At 41.7% G+C, this 21,502-nt stretch overlaps 1 protein-coding gene across 1 annotated transcript in view; it reads right to left on the reverse strand.

Moving 5' to 3' along the window:
* LOC149245126 (pentatricopeptide repeat-containing protein At3g26630, chloroplastic-like) overlaps positions 1–20,798 on the reverse strand; it is a 21,943-nt gene extending 1,145 nt beyond the window's left edge. The window contains exon 1 of the mRNA XM_089437038.1: positions 20,759–20,798. Within this exon, the coding sequence (XP_089293164.1) occupies positions 20,759–20,798 (40 nt within the window). The remainder of the gene's footprint in view (positions 1–20,758) is intronic.
* Positions 20,799–21,502: the final 704 nt, after the last annotated feature.

Raw genomic sequence — 21,502 nt, forward strand, 5'->3', positions numbered from 1 at the left:
GCCTCCATGGTCGAGCTCACTATCCTAGGAGCTGTTTCAAACCACTTCTAAACTAAGCACTACAATCTTAGGAAGTCAAAACAACTTGCCTCTATAAGCTAGGAAACCAATCCATTCATTAATTATTTACCCTTTACATGAATGAATCTTCTAGAAGTGTTAAACAAGAGTAAAAGTGTCTTAGAGTTACAATAATTATATCAAAAGATAATCATCTTCCACCCCAAAAAGTCAAATTGGGTTAAAACTGTGTTTCTGGGCTGTACAATGCAATCTGGCAAAAACCTCCTGACGGGTCGCGCGCCTTTGGAGCGATGTTTGAGGCACTTGTAGGTGTCCAAATTGAGCAAAAGTGGGCCTGGTGGAAAGGTCTGTGAGTCTACTTTCCAACCCAACTGGAATTTTTGAATTTGGAGTTCATTGCCCAGTCAAAAATCAATTCTTCCCAAGATGCTTTCTGCAACTCAAAAAAGGGGCAGAAAGTCATTTTTTGCTAGTATTTTGACCTTTTGGAGGACCAAAACTTCATAAAAACTCAAGTCCATTCACAGCATGTGTAACTTTGCATGAAAATCTAGAAATGCTGAGTTTTTGCCAAAAGAGTTGCCATGATGTGGGTCGCGCGGGGGGTGAGACCCGTTAATGGGAAAAACCTGCAAATTGCACAAAAATTGCCAAAATTCACCCAAAATTCTCAAAAAATTTTAGGATTTGTGCTGTGGCTGGGCTAATTAGTGCCTTGATCTTTGAGGGAAGCCTCAGCCAAGATACGGAGTGAATTGGTCTTCTTTTTCCGTTTAAGGGCCTCGGACAACCGCCTTTGAAACATTTTCATCTTGGCCTTGCACACATGCATTCTTGCCCAGTAATGGTTTTTCATGTTCCTCAGCAATTTCTTCTCTTGGTTGGCCTTAGCCAACAGCCTCTCTAAGTGTGCATTCTCCTGGATGAGCATGGACTCTCGGTCAGCGGGCAAGGGATCACGGGTCTTCTTCTTCGGTTCAAGACTCGGTCATACGAATCCTCCATAACTCATCAAGTGCCTGCTCATCTTCCAACTGTTTGTTGCGCTGCTCAAGGTATGTGATGGTCCATTGTGCCCCCTCTAATCTCCTCTGCAAGGCATCATTTTCAGCTCTGAGATGCTGAATGGTCTCCTTTGCCTCTTGGCTCGGAGAACTAGCCTCTAGATCAACAAGCTCAATATCGGGAACTCCTGATGGACCCTCATCAATCATGGGTTGTTTGCCCCTCTCTAGTACCTGTGCTGGTGAAGAAAGCGAGGCCCCTTCCACCTGATGTGGAGATAACACTCGCTGAGCCGATGATGAAGGCGAGACCCCTTCCACCTGCTGTGGAGATAGTACTCACCTAGCTGCTGCAAATAAGACCTCGGCCTTTCTGATATGTAACCAGAGGTGAGGAGCTGACATGTCTAGTGACAAGGGATGTCATGTTGCTGTGATGGTCCTCCCTCCTCGTGAACAACCCCATGATGTGGTGAAGGTGGTGCTGTGAAAAAATCTCGAGAGATGAACTCATCCCAAGAGATGCCCTGCTGAGTCAACTGATGCAATACCACTAGCTGAATCAAACCATAATGATAAAGGCTCTTGTACTGCTGTGCCGGGCTCTTCTCTGCATCATGGACACCATCTTCTCAATGTTCTGGTAGAAGAAAACAGGATGTTCATCATCCTCACTCGGGTGAAGTGCATCAGGAGGCAAATGTGGTATGAATATACTTGTGAAAATCTACCCTCACAAGTAAAATAATGCATAATGAGCCTCATGATGGGAGCATACTCACTCCTGAGAAATCTGAAGGGAAACACTCCTTGTCAAGTGTCTCATGAGTGCTGGTCTAACGAAAGGCTCAAAATGAACACTATCCAACACTTTGCGTTTATTCCATATCTCTCCAACATTAGGTATCCCTGTGGCCTGTGCAATCACCTCAGGTGTCAAAGTGAACTCTACCCCGGCAAGGTTGACATGTCTATCATGCAAGTGTAAAACAAATAGGCGAGCCAACTCTCTGTGGTGCTGAATACGAGAGATCCTCTCACAAAACTCATAACATGACATATACTGAAAGCAAGAGACTGCCATAGGACAGGCCTGTAATTCTGCTAAAGATGTGGGCTCCTCTCGCCTGTGATGTCCACCTTTTCCACCCTTATGTGGCCTCCTCTGTACCTCAATCTCTGGAGATGATGAATGGTCATCACTCTGCTCATATGTTTCAGTGTCTGACATGTTTGAGGAGCAGAATGGACAAAATGTACTGCTGTTTCTGCCTTTAAAAGTGTTGAATTCTATGCTGTTTCAAGGGGACAATGACATGAGGGAAATGTTAGGGGAACATAACAGGGAATTTAAGGAAACATTGCAAACAATTTTTGCATATAGGAATACATTTTTATACTCAGGGATATTGGGAAATCATTTGCAAAGATCACTGCATATGGGAATACAAGTATAAAAGGGAAAATATGGGAATATGAATACATGTATTAACAGGGGAAGATAAGGAAATATACAAAACTTTTTACATATTCACCAACAAATTGTTGTGTTCTCATGCATATGGTGCAGCAAGATTAGGGTTTGAGTGTTTTTGATGCTTTGGGAGAGGGGTAGGGTTTGTAGTTTAGTGATTAGGGAGAGGGGAGGGTTTACATTTTATTTATGGAATAGTATGGGAAGCTAGATATGAGTACACATATGAGTGGAAAGGGGAAGGAGGGAAACAATTACAAAGGGAAAAAAACCTTGAAACAACACAAACCCTAGCACACTTAACCATTAACATTACAGTCATTTGAAATTTCATCCACTTGCACAATTTAACTTTTAAACACAAGCATGAGGGTCATCAATCATAACCAACCACCAAACTGAAGTGTAGAGAGCCTACCTCGAACATTCTTGAAGATTTGAGGGAGTTTGAACGGTTTCGAATTGAATTTGCAGGGGAAACCTTGACGGGTCGCGCGCCACGCCCAACGGGTCGCGCGCGCGCTGACGGGTCGCGCCCGTTACAAAATGCACTGCGGAAATGGCGCTGATGGGTCGCGCGCACCTAACGGGTCGCGCGCCTGTCCTGAGCCCGAATTCGACCAGACTTTGCCCAAAACTCTTGAATGCTTGCTCACTCTCACTCCTCAATGCCTTGGATGCACAATGAGAGTAAAAGGAGGGAGATTGAGTGTTTATAGGTTTCATTTGAAAAAATTTCATGCTCAAACCCACTTTCTAAAGTTTTCTCATTGACACTTTTTAAAACTGACTTTTTGGCTTCCTTTGTCCTGAAATTGACTCTTTTAGTGCTTTGACTTGATTCTTTTTGCAGGGAGATCATCTGAGGGATCTTGGCAAGGGGACCAGGGTTACTGCTGCCCTTTTGAAGTCTTTTTGAAATTTCATCACTTTTTACAAAAATTTAAAATGACCTTGGGTTTAAAAATAGAGTTTTTAAATCCAAGGTGAAAATGAACTGTACAAGATAAAAATATCAAAGAAACATCTTTACAATCCTCCCTCTGACTTGCTGAGCACTTATGAACTTTCAGAGACATGACCTTTCGAGAGATAAATGACCAAAACCCTAGACCTAGGAATTGACTTCAAGACAAAACAAGACAAGCTTTGAAAGAGCTTAATGACTGATATGACCTGATCCAGCAATGCCAAGAGGGGCACAAAGACACCAGCTCCTCCATCAGGGTTATGGCATGCCTAATGGAATGCAAAACATGACACTGATGAGACACCTACCTATGCAAATGCAAAGAGTTTGATCACTGATGGAGGGCTCAAGACCGACTCTAACATTGGCTCCAATGGGATGGTAGCTCCTGGAGGTACCAAGAACTTAGACCTCTGGGAGAGCAGACCAGTGCTTTATCAACATTGGCAATGGAGTCAACTTTTACACATGTGACCAAGCTTGAACAACTTTATTTGGACTTGGACAATTGACTGAAATCTTAGACTTACTTTGACACTGACTGACTCACTTTATGCAGAAAATAGACTGACTAAAACAACTTTAAAAACTTACACCCAACTAATCATCATCTTCAGAATTATAGCCTTCACCGCGGGCCCCAAACTAAAGATGGGAGATCAGTTCACACTTGCTGCAGAATGAAAGTAAAATGGTAATTACAATGGGAGTGATTAGAGCAGAAAATGCTCAAGCATGATACCTTTTGAGCAGCCGGCCATTCACCGACCCACCAAGACATTCATCACCGTTCATTTCTTTGAGAAGAAAGGCATTTGGACCACGGTATGCTGCAATTTTGTAGGGACCTTTCCACAAGTTATCGAACTTACCATGTTTCCCTTTGTCTTCATTTCGGGCATCCCATCTCAAAAACAACATCATCGATCTGAAAATCATCTGATTTTGCTTTTTTGTCATAAATTTTCTTTATGCGCTCCTGCAACTTAAGGGAATTTTGATGAACTTCCTCTCGTGTCTGCTGTAAATGAATCATTTGACTAATCCGTCGTTGCATAGGATCCTCCTCGCCACCAGCTTCTTGAAACAACTTGGCTACTGGAACACTAAGTGAAGTAGGAAAACACTGCATCGACTCCATAAACCAGTTCAAAAGGTGACAGACCAATTGACTTCTTTTGACTTACCCGATCAGCCCATAATGCATTTACTAGCTTTTTGTGCCAGCTCTTCTTATTTATTTCCAGCAATTTCTTTATGATGTTCACTAGAGATTTGTTCGAAGATTCAGCCAGCCCATTACCTTGCGAATGGTAGGCGGTCGAATGCCCCAAGCTGATGTTATATTTATAGCAAAAATCAACCATTTTCTTCGATTTGAATGCTGCTGCATTATCTGTAATCAACTTGTGTGGACAGCAGACGTGACAAGATATTATTCTCAAGAAAAGAAATAATTACCGAGTCCGTGGCTTGCCGGGTGGGAATGGCTTCAATCCATTTCGTGAAGTAATCTGTGGCGTCAAGATCCATCGATGCTGCCCGGAAGATGCTGGGTGGATTTGCCAATAAAATCCAAGCCCCACTGCTGAAATGGTGCGCTGATTTCAACGGGCTTGAGAGGCAATGGCTGTTATTTTTGCTTTCCTTGAAAAATTTGACATTCATGACAGCTCTTTACCGCTTTATACACATCAGAAAATAAAGAAGGCCAATAGAAACCAGCTCTCAAAATCTTATTAGCCGTGGTCTTCCAAAACAAGTGACCCCCACAGTCACCCTTGTGAAAATCTTCTACTGTTGTCTTAGCTTCCTCTTCGACCAAACAGTTCAGCAATATGCCACCGCGATCTTTCCAATAAAGTGCTGATTCGATAATGCAAAATTTGGCAGCCTTTAGCTTTAATGTTCTAGCTTTGTTTCTAGACATCCCAGGGGGTGAAGACAAATTTGAAGCACATAAACTATATCAGCATACCAAGGAGAAGACACAAAGATATCGGATACCTGTAGAACTGAATTTTCTTCATCTTCATCGGACAAGGCAGCAATCAAATTGATGTCAAGGACGTGGAGATTTGTTTCAGCCATCAACTTAGCAAGACCTTGACCTTTAATCAATTTGGTAGGCTTGATTTCTACATCATACTCTAATAGTGCAGCAATCCACTTACCCCTCCTTCCTTCCGGTTCCGTTTGTACTAAAACATCCTTTACAGCTGCATTGGGAACATATGCTAAAACATGAGAATTCAATATGTATACCCGGAAATCTTTCAAGGCCTTGATCAGTGCCAAGCTTGCTTCTCAATAATATTATAATTCAGCGCTCCATCCCTTATGATACGGCTGAAAAAAAGCGATGGGCCTCTCAACCCCATCTCTCTTTTGCATCAACACAGCTGCCAACGTGTGTTCATAAGCAAATGAAAATAAAATAAAATCCTGTGTATAATCTGGGCTGATCAAAGTTGGGGCTGAAGATAAGATTACCTTTACCAAATTAAAAGACTTTACCACCTCTTTGGTCCATTTGAGCTCGTTGTCCTTCTTGAGCATGTTGGTTATCTCTCTAAGATGTTCGGCAAGATTGGGAATGAAGCGACGCAGAAAATTCAATTTGCCATTGAAGGACTAAATTTCTTTCTTACTTCGGGGCTGCTCTAATTGCTGAATTGTTTCCACTCGTGCAGGATCTATACGAATGCCAGCCTTAGAAATTATGTGGCCCAGCAGCTTACCTTCGCTCATAGCAAAAAGACTCTTCTTTGGATTCAATGAGATACCATATTTTCTGCACTTTTGAAACACCTTAGTCAAATGGAACAAATGCTCCTCATCTGATTTAGAAAATACGGTCAGATCATCAAGATAAACAACTAAAAAGACATCCTTCTCATTTGCAAAGGCCATGTCCATTGCCCGTTGAAATGTGGCACCCGCGTTCTTCAATCCAAACGGCATCTTGGAATAATGAAATGTACCCCATGGAGTAGTAAATGCTGTCTTGTCACGGTCATCTTCATGTACCAAAATCTGATTATATCCGGAATAACCATCAAGCAAAGACATCCTTGATGCCCCCACTACCCGCTGCAATATATGATCCATTTTGGGCAGCGGATAATTGTCCTTTAATGACACCTTGTTCAGATTTCTGAAGTCTACGCACAAGCGAATCTCGCCAGTCTTCTTTCTCACGGGCACCAAGTTAGAAATCCAATCAAAAAATCGGATTGGCACTATGATTCAAGACTTATATAACCTGTTGACTTCCTTCTCGATTAATGGCAGCAATTTAGGATTAATTCTTCTCAACTTTTGTCGAAAAGGTTTTTGATTTGGCTTTATGGGAATAGTATGTTGAATGATACTCGTGTCATAAGTTTTCAAATCTGAATAATCCCATGCAAAAACATTAGAAAACGAAGACAACAATCTGATATACACTTTCTTTACCTTTGGCGGCAATGCTTTCGAGAGCTTCACCATCTTTGGATTTTCGGCTGTCCCAAGATTCACATCTTCAACTCCTTCGTCCGTTGGCCTCAAGGTTGGCTTGTGGGCCACATCATCTTGATCGAACAATTCTTCCAAAGGAATTAATCCTTTAGGAATGTAATTGTCCTTGAGCTGCAATACATCCATCTGATTTACTCCTTCAGCTTCCGTGTCTATTGAAATGTCTTCGAATTTACCCTCAATTTGCAGAAAATCTTTGATTTCTTCGTCATCTTGGAAAACTTGCCAACACTTTGATTATCTGGAACTGTAGGACGATGTTTGTTTACATATATCTCAAACTTATTGCTGGAATTCATGGGTATTTTCAGATTACTTGCTGCCTTTGCCAATGCATCCGCAACACCATTTTGAATCCGGGGCACACATGTCAAAGTATGTTCTGAAAACCTCTTTAAGATATCTAGGACAACATTCCGATATGCTCGCATACAAGGATGTTTGGCCTGAAATTCACCTTTCACTTGCTTGATAACCAACTCGGAGTCGCCATATACCGCTATCTTCTTCGCCTTCAACTTCCGAAGGATTTTCAGACCAGCAATAAGAGCTTCATATTCCGCCTCATTATTTGAACAATCAAATGCCAACTTATAAGAACATACCCGTACCTTGCTTGGAACTTGGTTTTGGACTGAAAATGGGCTTCGAATCCACACACCTATACCAGCACCATCGCTGCCCACGGCGCCATCAAAATCCATGGTCCAAAGACCATCCTCATCATCTTCTAAGTGCTGCAAATGTGATGTTGATGCATTTTCTGTTTGCTGCCCATTTGTATCAGCGATTAGCTTTATGACAGCAGACCTTTCTTCACTTTCCTTTCTCAAAACTTCTCTGAAATTTTCTGAAATATCTGGTATATCTTCTACTTGAACTAACTGACTATCTACCTCATTGAAATTATCCGCAAACAAACAAAAAGATTCTAAATCTGTTTGTACATAATTCACAGGATGATTGATTGGCTTTTCCTTACTGGTGATCATGTATTTCATCTTTTGTTCTCGATATAACTTTCTCATTTGACCGAAAACTGGAATTGTGGCATATGAAAAATCAAGCTGAAGTGTACCTTTGAGCTTGGCTCCCCATGATCTTGAAAGCAGCATGCCGAACCGTGGAGGGATATCCGCCACTACACATCCATCAAAAACATTCTTCGCTGGAATTTGATCAAGACTCACCACCAAGTCTTTGATCAAGCCAATACATTTCACGCAGCTGGAATCAAATGAATACAAATCATGATACTTTCTTGTGATGTCAAGTCCCAGCTTCTCCATAATCGCTTTCGGCATCAAATTATGTGAAGCTCCCGAGTCAAACATGGCATTGTGCAACACATACTCATGCAATCGTAAACTGATATAGAATGGGGGAACATCACTTTCAGGAGACTCACCATTTAAAGCTGGCCCAAAAATCAATTCCGGCTGATCATCTTGTACATTCACCGTGTCTAGCATTGGATCAAAATTCAACATCTTAAAGAGCTGGCCTCGGTAGGTGCTATTCTTCATGATTTCCGTTAAAGGAATGGGCACTTTCAACTTTGCAATCTCATTTTCCAAACTGAAACCTTCTCACTTTCTTTAGCCGGATTATCTCTTTTTTCAGCTTTATCTTTTGGTGCACTTGATCGCTGATCCGTCTTAGCTGCTGGTGATGATTGACTTGTTGAAGGACCGACTATGTCTTTTCCTTTTGTGTGTGAGGAAACCGAATCATTCTTTGTTGATGTATCTTTCCTTTTCTGAATGGGATTTATGGGAATAGCTCGGTTTCTCAATTGCCTTTGCTGGCCTTGCTGAGCTGATAAAACATGCAAATATATTCTTTGATACTCCTCGGATTCTTCTTCAAGTATTGCATCATTTGACAAAATATATGCTCATCTTGGGGAATGATAGAATTACTCACCAACTCATCTTCTTCTGTAATATAAGTGGGCATATCATCAGGCGTGAAGAAGTGATTTTCCTCTCCAACATTATCACCTTCATCCTCTGATTCTTGGCTAACAAAATTCTGCTGGAAAGGAGGTTTCATTTGCTGCTGAACTGCTGCCTCTTGTGCCTTTGTTTCACGTTGCTTGATCCTATATTGTTGCTGTTGTTGACCTCTGAAATTAGGATTACGAATCTGCGGTTCCGGCTTGCCAATATAAACATTCTCAACTGCTTTCTTAAGCTGCTCAACCTCACGAAGAAGCTGATTTGAAGTGGATGCTTCCTCTTTGATTGTGACTCGCTTTTCTGCCTTCATCCTTGCTCTTTTGTCATTCAAATTTGCCTCAACGCTGACAACAATCTTCTGCATATCCTCCAAGGTAGGAGGATCTCTATCTCTCAATGAATAAGCCATCTCCGGATCAAAACCATCCGGGAACTTAAGAAGTGCTGATTTTCTTGACGGTCTCAAGTCATCGGGAATAGCATTGTAAACTGTATTGAATCTGATTAAGTAATCTTGAACTGACTCACCCGGATTACGCTTGAGGTTGTTGTATTCGGCATTAATCTGAAGCGGATCCTTCCTGATTTCCCATCGATCTAAAAACTAATTCTGAAGTGCTTCCAAAGTGGCAATGTTGTTAGCTGTCAACCCTCTGAACCATTTTCTAACTTCTCCTGCAAATGTTTGCACGAACAACCGCATGGTAACATCTTCTTCATCTAACTCATATAGATCGAAGAAGGTGGTCATTTTGTCGATATGTTGCTGAGCGGTAATACTTTGCGGAGTGCCATCAAACATAGGAATTTTACTTTGATAATCAGCTGGCATATCATGAAGATTTGCAGGCAAAACAAGTGGGGCAAACCGAGCAGCCATTGCTCTAGGAGGAGGAGTAGGATGAGTATGAAGAGGAGGAGCTGTGATAGCAGGGACTATAATAAGCGGAGGTGTAGTTTGTGGAGTTGGGGGAGTTGGAGGGGTAGGAGAAGTAGGAGGAGAACCGACTGTGGACTCAGGATATGTGATTATAGGCGACACTGAAACATAAGGAGGATAAGATTCTTCGTGAGTCGTGATAGTGGATCCAATGTGATCAGAGATATTCTCAACAAAATCAGCAACAGTAGTAGCTTGAATACGTGTCTGGAGATGTCTCAAGATGAAATTTTCAACCAATTTGTTATGTCTCTCAAATTCAATAGCAGCTGCAAAATCAGGGTCAAGGACTAGAGAATCGAGCGCACTTTCAGACTTGGCTTTAAACAGAGACAACTCAAAGCTTTCGTCAAAATCTAAATCTTCAAGATAATCAAAAATAGCTGGGCATGAATGAGATCTGAAAATGGGTCTAGGATCTGTAGCCAGCTTGTTTTCTCAAAAAGACTAGGAAAGAAAAACCATTCAGCCTATGAAAACTCTCAACCTATCATCCACGGCTCAGAGTTAACAAATATACTGGGATAAAGTGTCAATGAAGCGCTACGTTCATAAGCTCACGGAGATTGACTGAAGCAGCGTTTATCTACTAACGATGATGTAAAACAAGAGCGTTTTCGAAGGCTACCTGGCGTATCTTCAGGCTCCGTCTAAGACTTATGAAATAACACGTCAATGAGCAAACGATTAATTGTTGTCCCCAGTATGGTCGCCAGTATGTTAGCGCTTGAAATTTCACCTCAGGTTGAGAAAGGTAAACCTCAAAGCTACATCAAACCATTTAGCCTCGTAGCTAGCCCTACGGGGCAGGAGAAGGCTCTCTCCGGTCAATCTCGGCAGATCTTCAATGGGATGAGATGACCAACAAGGTAACACTGATATTAGGCTAATAAACTGATTAAAAAGGTTGATTTGGGGTTTTTTGGGTTTTTGGTGGCAAATTGAGGAATTGCAATTTTGGGTGCGGGGATTTGACACAGTTTCTGTAGGGGGTTCTTTGGGGCGAGGTAGGAGACCGTATTGATGCCTTTAATTTGAGGTGAGTGGATGGAAAAGACCGGTGAGGAGCTAAGGAGAGCAAATAATACTTTGAATTCTCCTTAAACAGTAGAAAACATAGAAATTAAACAAATTTAAAGCAGAGCATGGCAAGCATGAATTCTTACTTTTAACACTTCATTTGTTTAATGTGCATAAGTAAAAGAAAGGAAATGAATCACATAACAAGCTTACAAGTACATTGAGAAACACACCATCAACACATGAGTCCACAAGAATCCCAAAGAGGACTGCAAAACCCTGGTCTTCCTTAGCCAAAAATTGCAGAGATACAGTGAATAATACAATGATAGCTTATCCCTCAAGAGTCCAACCATGAAAATGAGCAAGAAAGTACATAATATAGATGATCTAATCTCTTTCCCTGCCTCCATGGGTCGAGCTCACTATCCTAGGAGCTGTTTCAACCACTTCTAAACTAAGCACTACAATCTAGGTAGTCAAAACAACTTGCCTCTATAAGCTAGGAAACCAATCCATTCATTAAATATTTACCCTTTACATGAATGAATCGTCTAGAAGTGTTAAACAAGAGTAAAAGTGTCTTAGAGTTACAATAATTACATCAAAGATAATCATCTTCCACCCAAAAAGTCAAACTGGGTCAAAACTGCGTTTTCTGGGCTGTACAATGCAATCTGGCAAAAACTGCCTGACGGGTCGCTCGCCTTTGGAGCGATGTTTGAGGCCCTTGCAGGTGTCCAAATTGAGCAAAAGTGGTCTTGTTGGAAAGGTCTGTGAGTCTACTTTCCAACCCAACTGGAATTTTTGAATTTGGAGTTCATTTGCCCAGTCAAAAATCAATTCTCCCAAGACTGCTTTCTGCAACTCAAAAAAGGGGCAGAAAGTCATTTTTGCTAGTATTTTGACCTTTTGGAGGCCTAAAACTTCATAAAAACTCAAGTCCATTCACAGGCATGTGTAACTTTGCATGACAAATCTAGAAATGCTGAGTTTTTGCCAAACTGAGTTGCCATGATGTAGGGTCGCGCGGGGGGTGAGACCCGTTAATGGGAAAAACCTGCAAATTGCCAAAAATTGCCAAAATTCACCCAAAATTCTCAAAATTTTTTAGGATTTGTGCTGTGGCTGGGCTAATTAGTGCCTTGATCTTTGAGGGAAGCCTCAGCCAAGATACGGAGTGGATTGGTCTTCTTTTTTCCGTTTAAGTGCCTCGGACAACCGCCTTTGAAACATTTTCATCTTGGCCTTGCACACATGCATTCTTGCCCAGTAATGGTTTTTCATGTTCCTCAGCAATTTCTTCTCTTGGTTGGCCTTAGCCAACAGCCTCTCTAAGTGTGCATTCTCCTGGATGAGCATGGACTCTCGGTCAGCGGGCAAGGGATCACCGGGTCTTCTCGGTTCAAGACTCGGTCACTACGAATCCTCCATAACTCATCAAGTGCCTGCTCATCTTCCAACTGTTTGTTGCGCTGATCAAGGTATGTGATGGTCCATTGTGCCCCCTCTAATCTCCTCTGCAAGGCATCATTTTCAGCTCTGAGATGCTGAATGGTCTCCTTTGCCTCTTGGCTCGGAGAACTAGCCTCTAGGTCAACAAGCTCAATATCAGGAACTCCTGATGGACCCTCATCAATCATGGGCTGTTTGCCCCTCTGGTACCTGTGCTGGTGAAGAAAGCGAGGCCCCTTCCACCTGATGTGGAGATAACACTCGCTGAGCCGATGATGAAGGCGAGACCCCTTCTACCTGCTGTGGAGATAGTACTTGCCTAGCTACTGCAAATAAGGCCCTCGGGCCTTTCTGATATGTAACCAGAGGTGAGGAGCTGACATGTCTAGTGACAGGGATGTCATGTTGCTGTGATGGTCCTCCCTCCTCGTGAACAACCCCATGATGTGGTGAAGGTGGTGCTGTGAAAAATCTCGAGAGATGAACTCATCCCAAGAGATGCCCTGCTGAGTCAACTGATGCAATACCACTAGCTGAATCAAACCATAATGATAAAGGCTCCTGTACTGCTGTGCCAGGCTCTTCCTCTGCATCATGGACACCATCTTCTCAATGTTCTGGTAGAAGAAAACAGGGATGTTCATCATCCTCACTCGGGTGAAGTGCATCAGGAGGCGAATGTGGTATGAATATACTTGTGAAAAATCTACCCTCACAAGTAAAATAATGCATAATGAGCCTCATGATGGGAGCATACTCACTCCTGAGAAATCTGAAGGGAAACACTCCTGTCAAGTGTCTCATGAGTGCTGGTCTAACGAAAGGCTCAAAATGAACACTATCCAGCACTTTGCGTTTATTCCATATCTCTCCAACATTAGGTATCCCTGTGGCCTGTGCAATCACCTCAGGTGTCAAAGTGAACTCTACCCCGGCAAGGTTGACATGTCTATCATGCAAGTGTAAAACAAACAGGCGAGCCAACTCTCTGTGGTGCTGAATACGAGAGATCCTCTCACAAAACTCATAACATGACATATACTGAAAGCAAGAGACCACCATAGGACAGGCCTGTACTTCTGCTAAAGATGTGGGCTCCTCTCGCCTGTGATGTCCACCTTTTCCACCCTTATGTGGCCTCCTCTGTACCTCAATCTCTGGAGATGATGAATGGTCATCACTCTGCTCATATGTTTCAGTGTCTGACATGTTTGAGGAGCAGAATGGACAAAATGTACTGCTGTTTCTGCCTTTAAAAGTGCTGAATTCTATGCTGTTTCAAGGGGACAATGACATGAGGGAAATGTTAGGGGAGGGACCTTTTTACAAGGAATTGGGATATATGAACATAACAGGGAATTTAAGGAAACATTGCAAACAATTTTTGCATATAGGAATACATTTTTATACTCAGGAATATTGGGAAATCATTTGCAAAGATCACTGCATATGGGAATACAGTATAAAAAGGGAAAATATGGGAATATGAATACATGTATTAACAGGGGAAGATAAGGAAATATACAAAACTTTTTACATATTCACCAACAAATTGCTGTGTTTTTCTCATGCATATGGTGCAGCAAGATTAGGGTTTGAGTGTTTTTGATGCTTTGGGAGAGGGGTAGGGTTTGTATTTTAGTGATTAGGAGAGGGGGAGGGTTTACATTTTATTTATGGAATAGTATGGGAAGCTAGATATGAGTACACATATGAGTGGAAAGGGGAAGGAGGGAAACAATTACAAAGGGAAAAAACCTTGAAACAACACAAACCCTAGCACATTTAACCATTAACATTACAGTCATTTGAAATTTCATCCACTTGCACAATTTAACTTTTAAACACAAGCATGAGGGTCATCAATCATAACCAACCAACAAACTGAAGTGTAGAGAGCCTACCTCGAACAATCTTGAAGATTTGAGGGAGTTTGAACGGTTTCGAATTGAATTTGCAGGGGAAACCTTGATGGGTCGCGCGCTACGCCCAATGGGTCGCGCGCGCTTGACGGGTCGCGCCCGTTACAAAATGCACCGCGGAAATGGCGCTGATGGGTCGCGTGCACCTAACGGGTCGCGCGCCTGTCCTGAGCCCGAATTCGACCAGACTTTGCCAAAACTCTTGAATGCTTGCTCACTCTCACTCCTCAATGCCTTGGATGCACAATGAGAGTAAAAGGAGGGAGATTGAGTGTTTATAGGTTTCATTTGAAAAAATTTCATGCTCAAACCCACTTTCTAAAGTTTTCTCATTGACACTTTTTAAAACTGACTTTTTGGCTTCCTTTGTCCTGAAATTGACTCTTTTAGTGCTTTGACTTGATTCTTTTTGCAGGGAGATCATCTGAGGGATCTTGGCAAGGGGACCAGGGTTACTGCTGCCCTTTTGAAGTCTTTTTGAAATTTCATCACTTTTTACAAAAATTTAAAATGACCTTGGGTTTAAAAACAGAGTTTTTAAATCCAAGGTGAAAATGAACTGTACAGAGAAAAATATCAAAGAAACATCTTTACAATCCTCCCTCTGGATTGCTGAGCACTTATGAACTTTCAGAGACATGACCTTGCAGAGATAAATGACCAAAACCCTAGACCTAGGAATTGACTTCAAGACAAAACAAGACAAGCTTTGAAAGAGCTTAATCACTGATATGACCTGATCCAGCAATGCCAAGAGGGGCACAAAGACACCAGCTCCTCCATTAGGGTTATGGCATGCCTAATGGAATGCAAAACATGACACTGATGAGACACCTACCTATGCAAATGCAAAGAGTTTTGATCACTGATGGAGGGCTCAAGACCGACTCTAACAGAAGCATCCTGATAATCAACCTCCGGTGCCTTTTATTGAGAAACATTTACTTGAGGAGCTTCAATAGCTTTTAGTAACTTAGCCCTTTGGGAAGGAATCTTCACAATCTCAGTGACAGGAACCCAGATTTTTGCATTATTAAACCAACTTCTCAAATCAACATCTAATCCAGAGTTTGAACCTGGGTTAAAAATTCGAGGGGTAATTTGATTCCCTCTTTGATATTTATTGCTTCTTTGATAAGTTAAACCCTTATCTTTAGCAATTTCCATGATTCGCTCTAGAGAAGGCTTTTCACCATATAATTTAACCATCATATCATCTTCATTCTCAAAATTATTTATACTAAAAGCTGATGTGGGAGACATAACATCTGGACTGTTTTCCTTAACTTCCATCCAGTCTTTCATAGACAAAGAAAAATATTTACCCACTACATTTATTTGATTACCTTCCCCAAACATTCCATTATCCAAAATCCTTCTAACTATGGGGCAAGTAGCCTCCTCATGAAGATCATCAGAAGCCCGACAATAAAGCGGAGCATCATCGACCAAATTAGTATGTTCAAGCGGATTAGGTGGTCTCTGCTCACTAGATTGACCTTTCTTTTGCCAATTATTATTTCGATTATTATTATTATTTCTAGGCTGGAAATTTTGCATTTGAGCTCTTTCCATTTGAACCAACCTATTTTGCAAAGTAGTTATCTCCTTAGCATGGTTAGAGGTTAATTTCACTTGGTTAAGCTCCATGCTTTCAATTTTTTGCAGTAATTTCTGAATAAGGTCGTTATCAGATTCTTAAACCTCTTTTCCTTTAGGTTCTTTCAATTTCGTTGAAGCCCTATCAAAACCTGGGATTTCAGATTTCCTTGATGTTGCCTTATCTTTTTCAAGATCTACCACTAAAGCTTGACAATCCCTATAATCAGGAAGTTTAGCACGTTAAGAAGAGGGCTTAGGGCTAAAGGCATCAATATAAAAGTCCCGAAGAGATTTATCAGCAGGTTTATAATCTTGAGGTAATTGCTTAATAATATCATTGAACCTCTTGTTAAATTCTTGTGCGGTCTCATTTTCTCCCTTTTTAATGATACTGAAAGCTTTTACGAGATGCCTTCCTTCTCTCTTATCACCATATTTTTCCTTAAAGACATTAACAATCGATTGCAAAGAATCAAATGAATTATGAGGCTTTTCCATAAACCAATCTAAAGCATCCCCCTCCAAGCAGGAGAACACTTCATCATATAAACAGGAGAAAACTTCATTAGAATTATATTCCGTTACTACCTCCCTGCATGACCTGCTATATTCATCCATTCTTTCTTGTGTGATTCAGATTCTTTCAGTATCCAACTCTTCATCATCTTTAGAGATGTATTTCAATTATTTGTTATTCGCACCCAATGCCATAATTGGTATTTTCTCATCATCCTCATCTTCTTGGTCATCTTGGTCATCCAAATCCTCATTTGGTAATGCCATATTTTTCCTTGATCTTGTGAGACAAGGAATTAAATGCACCAGTATAATAGGTAAGCTCCAAGAAGAGGTAGTTTTTGGGCCCTTCTTCATACCCCTTCCTTATGCTGTCGAGGTTTGACCTGCTCTTGTTATAAAAATTGAATATGAAGTCCTCGTTCTTGTGCTCTATCAGATGATCACAAAGCTTAGACCACGAATCCAATCTTTCCCATAGGTCTTGTCCTTCTTTGGAGCTAATGTTGTGGATACTTTCTTCAACCATTTTTCATAATATTCCATATAATGCGAAAATGGAGTCTCCAGGGTGAATTAAAATGCCTTCACAAATTCCTGCTTCACCCTACAAGCATTAACTTTGAAGTTCAATGAGGAACTAGAACTTCGTTTCTCTAATGGAGTCGCCAAATGATATATTAATAATATCGTATGGGGAAAAAAACACATGTTTTGTTCCCCGGCAACAACGCCATAAATGTTACCACTCAAACCAGCAGGGGGCCTAAAAGGGTTCCTATGAGGGCAACTGCTAGGTTAAGGGCAACGGTGGAGGTTTAGCCCACTGTCACCACAACTATGTCTCCTTGCTCTTTACGAACTTTCACCAATGGGAGGAACACGGTAGTGTAGGGATCAATTGTAAAGTATATGTCAATGGGTAGGTGAGAAGTGACCCTAAAAACCCTTTTCCAAGGATGGAGTGAATAATGGAACTTGCTTGCTCTTTAAGCAAGGGACTTGGTCCACTAGGGATAAGCTGTGAGGATTGGAGAGTTGAGGGAGAAAGGATAGGCTTATCAACAAGGTTCTCAATCCCTATAATCCTTGGGAAACTTGGATTCCCAAATGGTCCTTGACAAATAATTTTTATTGAGAAGTGAGACCACACGGGGCCAAGTGGACCCAACCCAGGTTCGGGGATGGAATGCAGCAACGAATGATGTTTATATCCTGGACAAGGTGAGGGGAAAGGACTAAACAAAAATATTTACTTCAAAAGGTTGAATTGATCCTATTGAGGTCCAGCCTTGGGGACGCCTAGGCAAAATTCGATCCTAGAGCTGGGGCTTAGGATTCCTAGAGATTCAACTATTAGAATTGCCTTAACCTTGGAGAAGAGGGAGGGGACCCACCAACGCAGTATCCTATAGGAGATCGAAGTTTTTCCTTGTGTCAATTCCTCGGAAATTGATGCCCTAGGTGACCTACAGGGGGTAGACTTGGGGAAAAGGGGAAAATGGTGAAAGGAGGGTCAAAATGATCAGACTTTTAAGGGACCAGTGCCTTATTCACTTGGGGATATGGAGTCAAGATGGCGATGAGTAAGAACTTGGTTTCTTGATCAAGGAGGCCCAGAAAGTCAACTTCATCCGATGTTGAGAGAAAGAAAAGAAAAGTGACCTTCAAGCATTTATACTTCAAAGTAAACAATGCAAGATTATCAAGACAAATAATATCTAGGAGATTTCATTCATATAGCATTGGCCCATACATTAAATTAGCTAAAACATGCTCAATTCCACATTTCGATTATGCAACAACTAGCCCTAATTTTAGCAGTATGCAACAACAAGAATAATAACATCAAAATTCACTTACAATGTTATAGAGTATATCCAACCAGCATTTCGTTCACAAGACAAAGCTCCAAGACAAGATAAATAGCCCAAATTCATACGTCAAAATATATCCATCTCTAGAAAATATCCTCCAAGGAAAAAAATGCGAAGTTATCTATGATTAGAGAGATACCCAAATCAAGCGATGATCCAAATGAATGTATCTAACATAAATATATAGCCTCCTAAGGAATTCCAATTAGCCTATGGGCCTACATTAGCCCCTAATGATAAAATAATGTGCAAATAAAACCCTTATTGGTGACAAACCCACCAAACTAACTCACATGTAGAAAAATAAGCCTCACAAGGGGCCAAATAATAATATGTACATGTTGTGGGGCCCTCCAAAGGCCTAATAATGTCCTAAAGTTCCATATTGAGGAATAAATTTCTCGGAATATGATGGGCAAGGGGGTGGCCCCTTGTTCTCCAAGTAGTAGACCAGTGGTGCTCCCAGTGGGTCTAAGGACACATAAACGACCCCATGGGTCTCCATGTAAATCAAAGATGAATGTAGATCCTCTTCAAGGGTTCGAGTGGTGGAATGAATGCTGTTATGACATCGTACAAGTCCTAGGGAACCTTCCAAGTGTGTGGGGCTCTTGTGGGGGTCTGTTGGGCATAATATACCAAGCATATCACCATCTTCCCAAAAGTAGTAGTCTCTGAGCATCGATGGAGATTCGTTGAGTCTTGTTCATTGTTGTGGAGGCCAAACGACTCTCGATGCACACCTATATGTGCCAATGTAGACCTCTAGGGGTTAGGATCTCGTATAGGAAGACCAAACCCAAATGGAAACCACCTGTAATCCTGCATAAGATGCAATGCATCCCCTAGGCTTCCAATGCAACCAGTCATTAAAATAATCAGGTAAAAGAGTTTGCAAATAAACAAACTTTGTTCTTCCTAGGACCTTGGTGAGGATGTCTGGCACCTGTTCTCCTGTAGGAGTGTACCTCAACTATACTACCCCTCATTGGACACAGTCTCTGACAAAGTGACACCTGATATCAATGTGCTTCGACCGATCATGAAATACTGGATTCTCAGAGAGCTTAATGCAACTCTGATTATCACACAAAATCCTAGTCGCTTCCATCCTTCTCCTGAATAGATTCACAAGAAATTTCCTAAACCATATGGCTTCACACGAAGATATGCTAGTTGCCATATATTCTTCTTGAGCTGAGCTGAGAGCCACAGATTTTTATTTTCTACTACACCAGGAGGTCATTACTGATCTAATGTTGAAACGGTACCCAGTTGTACTTTTCCGATCTACTAAACTTCCAGCGCAATCTGCGTTAGTGAACCTACTTAGCCTGATATCATTGCCTTGGGTGTACAATAGTCCTTGCTCGATTGTTCCTTGTATATACCTGAGAACATGTTTGGTTGCTACCTAGTGCGCCCTCTTGGATTCCACCATGAACTGATTGAGGGTGTTGACAGCGTAACAAATGTCTGACCTGGTATTGACCAGATACATCAGGGACCCTATAAGCTGCCTATACAAGGTGGGATCAACGTCTTTGCCTTCTGATGCATCAATCTTCTTCCAGTTGGTGATCATTGTAGTAGCCATATGTCTACAATCCTGCATCCTGAATCTCTTCAATATCTCTGTAGCATATTTCCCTTGTCCAAGGAATATCTCACCCTTCTGCTGCAAAACTTCCAACCCCAGGAAATAATGCATTTGTCCCAAATCCTTCATGTCAAATTTTGTGGCTAAGTTCTTCTCGCAGCCTGTGATGAGCTTGGATGATCCTGTCAGGAAAAGATCATCCACATATCACACCAGGATTAGAGGCTCATTCTCTACGACAAGATAGTAGAGATTAGGGTCTGCGTCACTCTTGACAAACCTCATCTTCTGCAAGTAGCTATCAATTCGACCGTACCATGCTCTAGGTGCCTGTTTAAGCCCATACAAGGCTTTCTTTAATTTTCATACATGAGATTTCTTCTCATGTGTCTCAAAACCCTTTGGTTGTTCAATGTATACTTCCTTTTCTATCACCCCGTTCAAGAAGGTCGTCTTGACATCCATCTGGTGAATCTCCCACCCCATCTGTGCTGCAAGGGATATCACGATTCTAATAGAAGTATACTTGGCTATTGCACTGAAGGTTTCTTCGTAGTCCATCCCTTCCTTTTGCGCATACCCCTTAGCCACAAACCTAGCTTTGTATTTCTCCACACTGCCGTCTGCAACTGTTGACACCTAATCCGAAACGGATGAGGTGAAGCCGGACAGTCATCTAGAAGATGAACTGATCCGTTTTGTATTTGTATAAATAAAGTACTAGCTAATGAATAAATTAATCAGTGTTTTCTCTCGTTCAATTGCTGGAGTTACCCTGGCCTGACATGGTATCAGAGCACAGGTCCCAGTCCCCAAAATTAGCTGTAACTCCTGCTGGCCACATCTGCTCTCTGCGTTGCCTCTGACATACCTGTCTCTGCGCCTCTGTCCATAACTGCGCCCTTTGTCATGAGCGCCCCTGGCCTGAGCGTGGAATGCGCTGTTGTATGTCAGGCTCTGCTGCCTCTGTCCTGAGCACTCTGAGCTTCAGTTTCCTTGCATGAGGACTCTGTATTGACGTTGGAGAATTTGCGTTGAGCGAGATTCTGTTTGTGCGGAGGTCGACGAAGTCTGTGTGACATAGAGCTCCATACGAATTTCTGAGATTAGGTGCTCCGCTGCCTGTATCAGTCCACCCTCGGCCCATACTTACTGCAAGTAATGGTAACTGCGTTTTTTTTTCTTGAAGAAGACTGATTGCATTATGGTATGAAGACTGCGTCTCATATAATAGTGGCTGCGTTCAATTTTTACTGAATATACATTATTAATGGTGGCACGTTTTCTGTAACTGCGTTTTCTGTAATGGTAAATGCGGCTGTGTTTCTTTTTACTCAATATATATTGGTGGCTGCGGTCTTATGAAGAGACACGAGATCATTCTAGTTAAGCTGGAGACTGCGTGAGGGATTTAACATTCAGTGGGTCAAGGATCGTAAGGCCGGTGCTCCACTGCTCATCACATCGAAGAGGTTCCGCTCCTGCACATCAATGTTACCGCAGCGTTTTCATGTGATATGCTGAGCGCCCTCCTTTTCAAAACAGTGGTATGCTGCGTTAATATTGAAGCCTGAGGTATCGTTTTGGTAAACAGTGGTATCGTTTTTTGTTATAA

The sequence above is a fragment of the Pinus tabuliformis genome, chromosome 7 (genome assembly GCF_031772625.1).
Source record: "Pinus tabuliformis cultivar Carrire ecotype Pingquan chromosome 7, CPIR1, whole genome shotgun sequence".
NCBI classification, from domain to species: Eukaryota; Viridiplantae; Streptophyta; class Pinopsida; order Pinales; family Pinaceae; genus Pinus; species Pinus tabuliformis.